Genomic DNA, 14,249 nt, shown 5'->3' on the forward strand with positions numbered 1-14,249 from the left:
CCGACGACTGGATCGGATGGTTCCTGTTTCGGTTGCATCAAGAGCCATGGGCACTGGGGGGTTTTATTGTTATGGTGGTGTTTGCACTGGGAATACTAGCGCTGATTGTCTTTGCTCTGCTGTATGGATGCTGCTGTAACCCAGCGGCAGGAGAGGCGACTCTAAAGAAGAAGAAGCACCTGCAGAAGCAGAGAAAGCTGGCATATGGGGTGATCTAGAAGAAAGAATTCAAAGAGATATTTGGAGAACCTTGTCGTTTCTGCAAGAGAGTCGTCATTAGAAAAAAAATCTACAGTATAAATTTTAATTATGTTCATTCTAGTCTTAATTTTACAGTCAAACTATATCAATGGTGATCAATCCCAGTCATGCAAGGCCACTATCATGCATGTTTGCTACATATCCCTGTTGAATCAAACCAGATTCTAATGATCAGATCATCAGCAAGCTCTGCGGAAGCCTGATATAGAACATATGCATTGGAATCAGGTGTGTTACAATATATATAGAGATATTTTTTGTTTTGATTTGTTGTTTTTTGTTATCATTTGGCAAAAGGCAGATGCATTGTTTAACTTGCAATAAAGTGTGCTAAATCAATTGTAATAAAATGACAACTTTAAAGTGGCAATTCATTCACTAGGATGCAGAATAAACTTACAGTTTGATGAGTATACGTTACCTTTTAATGATTAAAATCGGTACTCGGCGTTCCAATTAAGCTATCTCTGTTTAACTAATTTCCCAGAGTTCACCGGTACACGTGCCACTTCGTAATGACGTATTTTGTCCGCGCCCATCGGCAAGGCGTCATTCACAAAACAATGGCGAGTGGTAAAAAGAGTGCACTTCTTTCCTCTCTGGCAGATTATGGAGACGACTCGGAGCCTGACGACTCTGACCCCGAACCAGAAGAGATTGGTAGCTAAAGACATATGATTTTATTTATTTTAAATCACGATACAATATTGCCTTTTGCAAATCGGTCTCTTGAGCGTCATGTGTTTGCTAAATTAGCATCCAGCTAGCCGTCAATGCATTTCAGAATACGCGGTGATGTACGTATGTATTCACCGATCACTTATTTCCTACTGCAGTATCATGCCGTTGAGTGTTATTTTTCTTTTTGTAATATGGACAGTATCGATCACTGATTAAATGAATGGAAAATGAACAAACCCCATTCAGTCGCGTTGCTGTTTACGTCATTACTGTTGCGTAATACAACGGGTCGCGTCTACGCCAACCCGTGGGACTTCTGCAATAAACTTTGAACAAATAAACAATCTGAAATCATAAAACAACATTATATTGTTAAAACTGGTTATTTTAACAGTGAATACAAACAAAGCACTATTGCTTTATGTGCACTCATAGTAGTATGGGTTGAGTTCAGTTAGCGAGTTATCAATTATTTTTTGTCATCGTTCAGCCCTAAACTATATCCTCCATTGTATATAAAAAATGCATTGGGCAGCGCTGCTTTATGTCAACTTCCCTCCTCTGACCGTTATTGTTCTTATGTTGTCTGTTCCTGTCCACCAGAAGATGAGCTTGAGGCTGTAGGCACAGGTGGGCTTGTGTTCGGCTACGGCGAAGAGGACCCCAATCGAACCCAGGATGTTGTTCAGAAGGAATCTGAAAACGAAGACAGCAGTGAGAGTAACTTGGTAAATAATAGGATGATGAATTCACTGTATAGCTTACACATTATATACAGTGGATGATTTTGTTTGTCAATGTGCTGCAGCCAACCAAGCAAGGTTGAGCACATTGGATAAGCGAAATGTTACTTCTGAAATAGAAGAAGTCTACATTGCCTCATCTGAATTTGCTTTACCGAATTGCCTACAAGTTTAGAGACACATCCACTTTCATCACTTTGCTGCTGTGAAATGTAAATTTCTCCACTGTGAGACTAATAAAGGCATATCCAATCCAATCCAATAAAAAGGTCAGACATTAAAACTTATTTGCAAACGAGAGAAGTCACAAATGCTGAATTTTGTCTTAAAAATTACTTCAAAGCATGTCTATTCACACCAGCGTTGCAGCATGCTGCAACCCGCAAAGGCTGACGAAATGAGTGCAAAAATCTCAGATTACGAAAATTCTTCAGGGTCAAACCTCAGGCGCTATGACATTGATTATCTCCCCGGATTTGCTGTGCCTCCTGTCAGGCCATGTGAGTTGGCCACGGTCAAGACAATGCTTTGATGTGCTGGTGCAGTTGCTAAGTGATAACGTGATGCCCGTGAATAACAGCGCTGTTCCTTTTGTACTCAACCTGTTATGCAGTCAATGCTGGCACAGCATGCGGCATACTTTAAGAGGTTAGGAAAGACTCCACCTTTTCTCAAACTAAAAAAAAAACGACTTTTATTATGTGTTTAATAAGAACAGACGTTTTGTTTATCTCAACTAGGGCTACTGAATAATGTTCGGATCAATTACTGTTTTGATTATTCTATCGAATAACTGGATGTAATTTTGCTTTGTATTAATGTGGTTTACAAAACCAAATTTCCCAATTGCAATCAATTACAGGTTTTCGAAACACAAAAGATAATCGATCGGCTTTTATTACGCCAGAATTTATAATTAGTGTTGGCTTCCTTAGGTTTTGGACAATGTTATTGTGAATGAAACATTTCTTATTTTGCTTGTTCCACAAGGTGCCCGAAGTCGAAACCAAGGATCCAAATGAGCTGGTTGGTAAGTGTAAACACACAAAAATGTTTAATGTTGCATTTACTGTGAAAATGGAAATTTGGTTTACACAATGGGAGAAAAAAAAGCATTAACTCATTCGCTGCCATTCACGAATTTATTCGGGAATTGAAAATATGATGTAGAAGGCCATTTTCGAATTTGTTCGGGTTTTGTTTTTTCTTGTTTGAGTGCCAATAAAGCGCAGGCCATGGCATCTGGCAATGTTTTTCCCTTCCGCAAGGGGCAACATTTCCCTTTTTTCCATATTAGTGCTTTGTTCCAGCTTCAGCTCTTGTTAAAGCGTCATATAAACCGGTATGTATGTATTGCATTGTACTGTATTTTGGACACCCGCTCCCATTTCAAGCTCATATAAATCCAGACCCATATAATTTAGGAATTAACTCTTTTTTTCTGATAAAAGAAGAAAGTCTAAGGTTTCTCACGCTGCATTGAATGTTTATTTAGTCCTAATACTCAATATTCTGTGGGTCTTGGAATTCGAGTGACAATGATAAAAACCCCTGGCACTGGAGTGGACACATTTTTGCATGTCCTGCAGTGAATGAGTTAATGTCCAAACTGTTTTCAAAACTCTTACTATTCCATTTCAAAGTTCAATCTTGAATTGGCAAGTGACCAATAGTCAATTTGTGTTCCATTACATTCGGTGGCGAAGGCAGAGTCGGAGGTTACTGCCATACTTCCTGTTTTTTATTTGACTGTTACCCATTTATGACTGATTGTGAACCAAAGATTTACATATTCGTCCAAATGCAGAGACACATTAATGCAATTATATTATAAACCGTGCCTAAAAAATTATAAAAAATAAGTTGTATTGTTATCGAGGGCAAAAAAAGAATCGGCAATTCATCGTTTTAGTGACATTTGGGTGCAGTCGATGTGTGTAACACTAACTGGACTGGCGTCGAATTCTAAAAGGCTCTTTGTCCGCCGTTTGAAAGATGGGTCATGAAGGTCTAACACGGGAGTTGGTTAACGCTTGGTGTGTAATCACTGACCCGTCCGTGCATGTTGTGTGCGTATGATATCAGGCAGGAAATGAGTGATTCAGGGAGTGGAGTTTTTTTATTCGCACACGACGTTCCCACTCGAGTTGTGTTGATTCGGTCCCACAGCTTTAGGCTTTCATTTATTTCACTGCAAATCAAAAGCGGGGGAAAAATGTCTGAGTGGTTCGATGTTTCTGCTTGAATCAAATAAATGAATCAAATTTATCAGCCTCATCGGGTTGATCGACAAGGGGGAGAGGGGTTCTGTTTTTGTTTTCAAAATGACTCCACGGCCATTGCTTCTGAGCATGACTCATAACTGGACACTTGGCATTCCCGTCTTTTCTGACAGTAAATGTCACTGTCAGCGACTTGAAGACAGCTCTTTGTCCCTGTCCCGGGTGAAGTGACACGGATTGTGCCGCTCTCCAAAGAGACCCACATAAATTGATTTTGTCCATTTCCGAGTATAACAGACGGCGTGTTGCGAAACGGATGATTATTTCCTGTCTGTACGGAATGGTATCTTCATCCCGATTGCGCAACTTTTCTCTGCGGTTGATTTTCATATCCTTGAGTTTATCTTTTCAATTTGAAAATGTGACGCTCACTATTCTGCAACTTTGTTCCAGCCAACTATTCTAAATTGCCTGTTCCTGTCATGGAATGTGCACACGCTTGTGCATACCTTTGCATCACATTAGTTCTGGCAATATACCGCCCAACCTCTTTTTTTTTTTTTTTTTTTTTTTTTTTTTGTAAACATGGGCATGATTTTACAGCTGCGACGACGCACCGTTGAGGGGAGATATTGCACCGCCTCTGAGGCACACCGAGACCTTGGTGGCAAGTCTGTAATGATACGTGGAAGACTGAAGTCTTGCTTGAGCAGTCTATTGCACTGCATAGTATGCAAAAGCCTTCCCTACTGTGTGAATACACACAAAAGTTCAACTTTAGTGAATAGAAAAAAAACAAGCTAGGTTCAGTTTTCTGAGCTCAAAATGTGCCAGTCGATCAGTCTCAACTGCTCGGTCAAGATCGAACTTGTCTGGCGCGGAGGGGAACACCCCCCACTTTTGCATTCATCCACCAAACAGCGTTTGCAGCACTTGTTCAAATAAGCGTTAAAAACCATACGTCTGGTGTCCACTCGGCGAAGCCCCCGTGCAAAGAACAAAACAAAGGCATGGTTCCAAGGGCAACCATGGAGCTCGAAAAGGACTCTCCCTTCATCTTGAAGCTTTAACAGTCGCCACTCCCTGATAGGGAGTGCACTTTAAACTCCCGGCGTGTTTATTCCAACAAAACTGACTTATTCTACAGGGCAATTCAAAATGTGACACACATTCAATATCAAAATAGCACGTGATTGTAACTAAAGAAAATAGAAAAGGTGTGTCCATTTTCTGTATGATTAATGATTGACTTGATTAATGATTATGATTATTTGACTTGAATTAAAATTGTATCGATACTATTGAAAAAATAGATTTTAGAAATGTTTTTTTATAAGCATTTAGAAATATCATGCTCCAATTAATGTAATTTGGTTTATTTCCATCAGTTTTGTATACTTCGGCAATGTAGTTAATTAAATGTACCTTTATTTGTCTTGCAGTGGATAAATTTTCATTTCACAGCAGCAAAGTTATGAAAGTAAGAGAAAGGAAAGAAAGAAGTAGAAAAACAAAATTCATGAGTGGCCGTCAAGATTTTGGCCCCTTTTTCAGACACAAGGGGGTCAACTGGTCCCCTTTTTAAATTTCCCAGCTGCATCACTGCATTCTGACCCTTCAAGATTAAATTTGTGCAACTTCATTTAAACTATAAGTGACATTCATGTGGTGATTTCTTTTCTGTTTTTAGTTCATCTTTATTTTTTGTCTCCCCCACAGCTCTTTTCTCAGAAAAGGTGAGAAACATGTCATCTGATGAGATCAGAATCCCACCTGAACCCCCGGGACGCTGTTCCAACCAACTACAGGTAGCCACTGATCACATCATGTATAAGATTTCATTATTTTCTTGCTCTTTTTCCCCCCAATATTTATATTGAATTATTACGCTGTCATGGACACAATGTAGTCGCCGGTTATGGCGAAGCGGACGTTGTTGTTGATGCCATGCTTGTGTAATTCTGAGATCATCCTCGGGCTGCAATCGATTCCACGGTTTTATATGCGCACACCTCACATGGTTGCAGGTCATAAAACTGTCTCGCTTAAAGCTAAATACTTGGCTCTGCCCGCTTTGGCAGCAGTCAATACATTCCTTTTATGCAAGGGTCTTAAGAATTGACAAATGAAGAAGGAGAACTTTCCGAGCACTGGACAAATGTATTTTGCTTTGGGTTGGATTGGATTAGTTTTTATTAGTCTCGCAGTGGAGACATTTTCATTTCACAGTTGCAAAGTGATGAAGGGAATAAAAAAGGAAAGAAAGAAGTAGAAAAAGAAAATTCAGGAGTGGCTGTAAAGGCAGCTACTCTCACGGCGACATCTTGACGTCAAAACAACAAAAAACTCAATCGCAATATAATATGACAACACACTGACAGTCATTCAATCTTCAGCACTTTCTGCACCCTCTTTGTTGCATGAAGCAGTTCTAAGGATAGAATCAAAGCGTCCTTTTCAACAATGGATAGAGGATGTCATGGTGGATGTGAACGTCTGCTACAAGCTAAATGTTTGAAAGCAAACACGAAGCTGTCACATCCATTTACGAAAAAATATATTGTCTCACATCTCCTGTCCAACGTACTGTAAATCCGCTTCAATTCCAAGCCGCGACATACGCACACATACGCATCAGATGAATGTCGTAGGCAAAAATGCTGAAAAACTATATGTACCTGTTCTATACGACCCACAACAAACTTTGTTTTGACCTAATCACATCCAGCTTGATATCAATGTCAAGATCGCTGAAGTTGGAATTCCTTTGAAATGTCATAAAAGGCTAATTAGCTAAATAACAGACATGATTATAAATTGAAAATGACTTGAATAATGTCTATAAACCTCAGAAAGATTTTTTTGCATTCTCCAGTCTTGATTTATAGCTCTGTGTCTTCCACAGCTGCTCCGCACATGGATTTTGCCCATCTGTTTCTTCTTCAGGTCTTTCCTATTGCACCGCTGTTGATAGAGCGTCGCCATGGCGGTGAGACACTGCCACTGCAAGTTAAAATACATCACCGGGAAGCTCAATTTTTGCATTTCAAATTGAAGTCCTAAAAAGAAGCAGTATTAAGGCTTGCACTTGAGCTTGTCATTAGTGAATTAGCACTGGAAGCTTCCAAGTCAGGTAAATAACATTTGCCCCCCCAAGGCGGTGAAAGACAGACAGATAAGATTTGTTCTGGAAGGAGCAGAGAGAGGCAGGTCGGGACACAAGGCGGATTTTGTAAATGAAAAGCTCTGCTTTTATCCCTGCAAGGCTTTCCACTCCCACTGCGAACCAGTAAACTAATGATTCACTTTCACCAGTATTGCCCGGGTATCCGGGTCGTTGGGGAAACACATACCACCCCAAAAAATGCCACAGTGTTACTAACATGTTCTCTCTGTGCAGTTATTGTATTTTTTTGGGGCATTTCGCAATTGCAAGAATGTATCTACTCGCAATAGTACCACCCGGATATATTGTTTTTCCCAATTATGCCGTGAACAATTTCTAGTTGCTGGATGAGATGAGGAAAAAATAACAGACTCCTATAGTTGTTGTTTTTTTTTCGCCTTATTTTTGGCTTGTAGAAGACTTGTCAACATCACTCTTCAAAACTTTTATCTGACAGTTTCCAAATGTAATGGTGAGTTTCTTATCTGTGAGCACATTATTTCCTGACTTCACAGATAATTCCGCCAATGGCACTGTGGGGTTTTTATTTTATTTATTTATTTTTATTTTTTGCCACCAGTAAATATGGTTTTAGATGCTTTGGACTTGTTTTTTTTTTTACTTGCTGTGCCTTATTTCACAAAAGAATGACAAAAGACCTCAATGTGGCTAAATGATGTGTGGTAGAATTGGATTGGATTAGCCTTTTATTAGTCTTACAGTGGAGAAATGTATATTTCGCAGCACCAAAATAATGAAAGTAAGAGGAAAGGAAGAAGAAAAACAAGATGCTTCGGTAAAGGCAGTCTCTACTATCTACAATCTCTGGGTGCCATTTTGAAGTCAAAACACCAAAAAAAACGAAACAAATAATGTGACCCAACACAAAGGACACAGACAATCCATTCTTTGTTATATGAATCAGTTTGAGATGAAAGACGAGAGGATCAAAACATCATTTTCACTAGTGGATCAGGGGACGTCATGGTGAAATGTGCACGTCAGCTCCAAGCTAAATGTTGAAAGCAAACACAAAGCTGTAGCATCCATCGATGAAAAGAGATTGTCTCACATCTCCTGTCCCACGTAAATCCGCTTCAATTCCAAGCTGTGACAATTCTACATACTCATCGGCGCTCTGCGCTGATGCTCATTTCTTCTCATCGCGGGCTCCTCCATCACATCAATAAGGATTTATGAACGTATTCAAGAGGGTTGTTTATTAAATTCCATATTTCACTTTTCTACCAGTCATATGTGTTCTGAGGCCTGTCCCAGCTGATTCTGGGCGAGCACCTTGGTATCCAGTAATCCATCGGTAATTTTGTCATCATTTCCTGACCGAACCTATCAAGTGATGTCGCTTCGATGTTCTTGTCGCCACAGGAGAAGATCCACAAGCTGTACGAAAGGAAGCTCCATGGAGAATTTGACACCAATAGCCACATTCAGAAGAACAAAGAATTCAGAAATCCAAGGTCTACACCTGCACGGTTGATTAGCGTTGACTCATAGGGTTGGTTTTTCATAGTTTGATTTTTGTGTTTTTAGCATTTACGAGAAACTCATTCAGTTCTGTGGGATTGACGAACTCGGCACAAACTACCCAAAAGATATGTTTGATCCTCACGGCTGGTCAGAGGACTCTTACTACGAAGGTCTCGGTACGTTTTTTCTCACCCTGTATCTCAAGTGCGACAATTGCTTACTAATACGTTCACTTTTCTTAGCGAAAGCACAGAAAGTGGAAATGGACAAACTGGAAAAAGCCAAAAAGGAACGAACCAAGGTGAGGTTTTAAAAAAACAAACTAACATCGACGTCGAAACGAGCGCTTTTGCTCAGGTATGCACGCATAACTGTTGTGTTTGTAAGAAATGATTGCACTGACACATGGAGCTGTCATCAGTCCCAACATCATCATTCCAAAAAACTGCATATTAGTCAGGAAGGGAGACTAGAAAGAACATGTTGTGCATGAGCTACTCCGTTCTTCTATCTGCGTCATGTACTCGTTGGTATGCAGCTTCAATTCACAGTGTCAAGAATAACATCGGGAATGTGAAACTTTGTTCGATGCTGTTTATTCCCTAAAGCGAAATCCCTTGAAATCCGTCGGTGGCTCCAGCTTCTCATCAAATATCACCGACGGAATTCCAATGTGCTTATACCCGATGTACTTTTGTCCAGATTGAGTTTGTCACAGGTACAAAGAAAGGCACCAACCCATCCAACACATCAGCGTCAACAACAAACAGCAGCAGCACAACTAGTACATCCACAGGTAAACATTTACATGTTTGAAAAACAAGCCCAAAATAAGTCCGTGTAGGCTCGCGGTCGTACAGGAATGGTCCATCGAGGAAAAGGATTCTTTAGCCGTCATATGTACTAAATTGAAGGTGTAGGACGTTTTGTTTCTCATCCGAAGAGCTTTGTCAGCGAGCTAAAGTTGTGCTGGTAACAACTGGCACAAATTTAGTTCGCTGACAAAGCTCTTCAGATGCGGAGAGAAACGTTCGACACCTTCAAAAAGGACAGATGACAGCTGAAGAAACCTTTTCATCGCAAAATAAAAACAACAGGTTGAACATCGCTCGTCAATCGAGTGACCCGTGTGGTTGCGTTGTTACTTTTTTCTAACAGATGCTCAGAAGAGGAAAAGCAAGTGGGACTCCGCCATCCCCGTGACCGCTGCCCAGCCCTCTCTCATCACCACCACGGCCACCTTACCGGCCGTCGTATCCGTGACGACCACAGCTAGCGGCACCAAAACTACCGTCATATCAGCGGTGGGCACTATTGGAAAGAAAACAAAACAGTGAGTCGGTCATGGGAAGATGGTGTCAGCCCATAATGACGAGGTGACAACGTGGACGTGATGGTTTTTCTCTGGGAATGTGAACTGCTGTTTATCGTGAGGACATTTCGCTTTTTGGCAGTAGTGAGGTTAAAAAAAAGGTGGAGTTCACAGGCTGAACTGTAAATGAGAAATTCAGCATCATGCCACTTGTTGCAAAAAAAAGCCTTTTTTTGTGGACAAGACTGACTATTTTTTTACAATATTGTAAATATGTTTCTGATTAATAAATGGATCAGATGTTGCCTTTTCAACTCATTTCCTGTTGTGGTGTCATTCAAGCAAACTGGATGACAATTTTTGCTCCATCCAATCAAACCATTTTTTAAAATCATTCACTGCCATATAAGTGCAAAAATGTGTCCATTCCAGTGCCAGGGTTTTTGTCATTTTCACTCAAATTGCAGGACCCACAGATTTTAGGAGTACCTAAATGTTCAATGCAGCTTAGACTCTCTTCTGGTGCCGATAAAGCTCTGGTCAGACCTCTGGCAATGTGTTTTCACTTCCACAAGGGGCAGCATTTCCTTTTTTCCATGTTAGCGCTTTGTTCCAGCTTAAGCTGTTGTTAAAGCGCTATATAAACCAATATGTATGTATTGCATTGTATTTTGGACAGCCGCCCTCATTTCACGCTCATATAACTCCAGACCCATCAAACTTAGGAATTAACTCTATTTTTCGAATGAAAGAAGAGAGTCTAAGGTTTCTTATGCTGTATTGAATGTTTACATAGTCCCGAAACTAAATATTCTGTGGGTCCTGGAATTTCAAGTGACAATGACAAAAGCACTGGACTGGGCACGTTTTTGCACATCGTTTGGCAGTGAATGAGTTAACAGTCAGATACCAAATATGGATTTTGTCTCTTAAAAATAAGCGGTCATAATTATTTTGCATTTTATAATCAACGTAGATGTAAACGTAATGAAAATGTGTATCCTATGTTTTCTTCCCCCTAGCATCACATCCTGCATTTACATTATAACATTGCATTTTCTTAATAGTGACATTAAAGTAAATGCACCTAAGGTTTCCCCTGATAGTTACGGTAATAGGTTTCAAAACTGATAAGATTCAAACTTCATGTGAAGCGAATGGTTCCTGGTTTGCAGACAAAGACACGTGCAAGATGGAAGTTTAATCACGTGGCCAAGCACCTGGTGGGAAGGTGATCCAATCCTACATTTATGGTAATAATCTGCGTTTACTTTTATTGGCTTTCGAAAATACTGATGTAGAGCTCACTGGTGGACTATCGATGCACACTTTTGGAAATAAGCAATACATTCTTTTCATATTTGTGTCATTTTGTTGTTGGTGTGAAAAACAATTCTGTTGTTTTTTGGTTATTAAAGCAGCATACAGTATCCTTTGTTATATTGTATTTGTGCGACCAAAAATGTCACCAACAAGGCACTCTGCATCTAATTGAATCATTTCGGGGTGGATGACTTGATGGATGGATTCATTTCTGAATGAGCTCAGTGATCCAAGAGCAAGCACCGTTTTTTTTTTTTTGTTCATGTAAATTAGTGAGGAGCTCTCAGAGCAGGCTCACACAGAGTGTGCAAACCAAAGAGATAACCAGCTCCTGTAAATCTAACGGGTATTTTTAATTTTCCAGTAGCTTGTTTTACAAAAGGAAGCAGCCCATGGATCTTCATACATCCACATCATCAGGATAACATCTTAATTGTGAGTAAACGATTTATCATATTTTCAAATGATGCATAAATACAACTGCGGTTAATCAGTGTCATGGCAGTTGTACTTTTGAATAGTTTGGAGTTCAATCTACTTTATTTGTTTGTGGTAATGAGTAATAGTTCAAAGTCCGCTTATAGTTTCATTGGTGCCTGTTATTTGATGTGTTAGACTTTAGTGAATTTAACCGGAGTCAACCAAATGGTAATCACATTTTTGTGTGAAAAAAATAATAATAATCTGGAAAGTGGCGAGCATCTATCTTGCCAAGGCTTATTATGCTCAAATTGGATTTCACAGTGTTTTCCGGCTGCTTGTATGGTTGATTACTGTACTTTTAAGTTGCTTCAGAATACAAGCATTCAAAATAAATAACTAAATAAAGTATAAGAAGAAATGGCTTACAGTCATTCGACTCTCACATGGCTTTTTGCGCCCTTTTCAGGGTGTATCACATGGGTGTCAAAGACAAGGCTCGGGGGCCAAATCTGGTCCGCCAGATCATATTATTCGGCCCACAAAAGCAAAACAAACTTATTCATGATGCTTAGTAAAGTCCGAACCAAAATTTACAATTATCCCATGTAAACCACAATAACAATCATTATTATTTTTGATTCAAATTTGAAAACTAGTTATTCATTAATTTGTATACACATACTTTGGTTTATAACATGTCATTTCCTTCTGAATGACCTCAGCCAAGGACAAAGTATCAGCTGTGAGAAAACAAGGAGGGTTGGGGGAGGCCTGTAGAATTTTACTCCCCACCCTGAAGAAATTCGCTTTTGTAGTAAACCCGATCTGGTTGCTATGGGCAGGACTTTGCATGCCACTGTTCACACTGGCTATTGTGGTATGTACAGTGCGAGAAGAAAAGGCTACTCTCTCACTACGGCTGGGTTAACCCACTGCTTCCCACGTGTCAGAGAACTGTTTATTTACTTTTGTACTTTTATACTTTTTTGTACTATTTTGTTACTTTTATACTTTTAATCGTTAGTTACACCTGTGTCACATTGTAGGAACTCAAAAATTTCAGAAACAATATCTATTCAATATTAGTTGTTATGTTTTCATTTTGCTCAGTGGACACAAAGGCTAATTCAAACTTGTTGGATTTGGATTGGATTAGCTTTATTAGTCTCACAGCGGAGATATTTACATTTCGCAGCGGCAAATTGATGAGAGCAAGAGGAAAGGAAAGGAAGAAGTAGAAAAACAAAAGACAGTACTGGAGCAGCTGTAAAGGCAGTCACTCTCGCGGCGCCATCTTGAAGTCGGAACAACAACAAAAATAAAACAAATAATATGACATAACACTAATGACAGTCTTAAGCACTTTTCTGCACCCACTTTGTTGTATGAAGCGGTTCTAGATGAAAGCGTCTTTTTCGCCTGTGGATCAGAGACATCCTGGTGAAATGTGCACGTCTGCTCCAAGCTAAATGCTGAAAGCAAACACGAAGCTGTAGCATCCATTGACGAAAGGAAATTGGCTCGCATCTCCTGCTCCACGTAAATCCGCTTCAATTCCAAGCCGCGACAGATTCCACATTCGCATCGGCGCTCTGCGTCGACGCACCCAAGATGTGACACAGCATGCAGTATAGTAATCCCTTTTGGAGCAATGTGTAAAGCTTTGAGGTTATCTGGAGAATGTAGCGATAGTAACGTGAATCATTTCCCGTCTGCCTCTGGCAATAAACAACTACGGTTGTGTAAACGCCGGTTTTGTAAAAAAACGTGTTAAATCCACTTATACGTTCTAAGCAAATTAGGCCTGGTAAGTAAACTACATGCACTAATCCAAATAAATTAATTCATTAAGTGAGTTATACGGCATACCGTATAAATGCAGCTGGATGGATGCACGGCTTTAAAACTGTCAACGGATGCCAAAGCTTCGTGTTTGCTTTCAACATTTAGCTTGTAGCAGACGTACACCTTTCACCATGACATCCCCAGATCCACTGGTGAAAAGGACGCTTTGATCCTCTCCTCTTTCATATAGAACTGCTTCATGCAACAAAAATGGTGGAGAAAAGTGCTTAAGAGTGAATGACTGTGTTGTCATTATTTTGTTATTTTGTTTTTTTTTGTTCTTTTGACTTCAAGATGGCGTCACGAGAGGGGCTGCCTTTACAGCAGCTCCTGTATTTTGTTTTTCTACTTTTTCCTTTCCTTTCCTCTTATTTTCATCACTTTGCTGATGTGAAATGTAAATTCCGCCACTCAGAGACGAATAAAAGGCTAATCCAATCCAATAAAGAGATGCAAGAACCCACTTTAAAAAAATCTTATCATTTTTGTTACGGAACATATCCGGATTGTTCTCCCCATTACAAAACAAATCCACTGAACTTTGTTAAGCGTCTTTTGTAAATATGGAGCACTTGGAGGATTGACGATCACGTTCTGCGCCACGCCGGCACCTCGTTGCACACGTGCGACAAATCCATTTATCAGACTGTGTTCATATCAAACGGACATCAAGATGAGGGTTTGTGTGGACACAACAATGTTTCCCTCAGGCACAATTTGGCTCCATGCGCCACTCCCAAGAGTCTGAGGGAAGGAGGGGCCTGGCCCCCGACACTCAAGCCCAC

General features: G+C 40.0%; 1 protein-coding gene across 2 annotated transcripts; it reads left to right on the forward strand.

The window, feature by feature from the left end:
• Window positions 1-749: 749 nt before the first annotated feature.
• On the forward strand, window positions 750-10,191 carry sap30bp (SAP30 binding protein). Of its 2 annotated transcripts, none has more exons than XM_089014865.1 (9): window positions 750-921; window positions 1,546-1,670; window positions 2,676-2,715; window positions 5,627-5,715; window positions 8,460-8,551; window positions 8,625-8,737; window positions 8,804-8,862; window positions 9,264-9,357; window positions 9,720-10,191. In XM_089014865.1, exons 1-9 carry the CDS (start codon window positions 777-779, stop codon window positions 9,896-9,898), a joined length of 936 nt encoding a protein of 311 aa, XP_088870991.1. In that variant the 5' UTR covers window positions 750-776; the 3' UTR covers window positions 9,899-10,191. The 2 variants fall into 2 exon arrangements, with proteins under 2 accessions (XP_088870991.1, XP_088870992.1); XM_089014866.1 differs by having other exon boundaries at window positions 1,549-1,670.
• The last annotated feature ends 4,058 nt before the right edge of the window (window positions 10,192-14,249 follow it).

Source organism: Hippocampus bargibanti, linkage group LG15 (assembly GCF_051943395.1).
Source record: "Hippocampus bargibanti isolate YZ-2025 linkage group LG15, ASM5194339v1, whole genome shotgun sequence".
Taxonomy (NCBI): Eukaryota; Metazoa; Chordata; class Actinopteri; order Syngnathiformes; family Syngnathidae; genus Hippocampus; species Hippocampus bargibanti.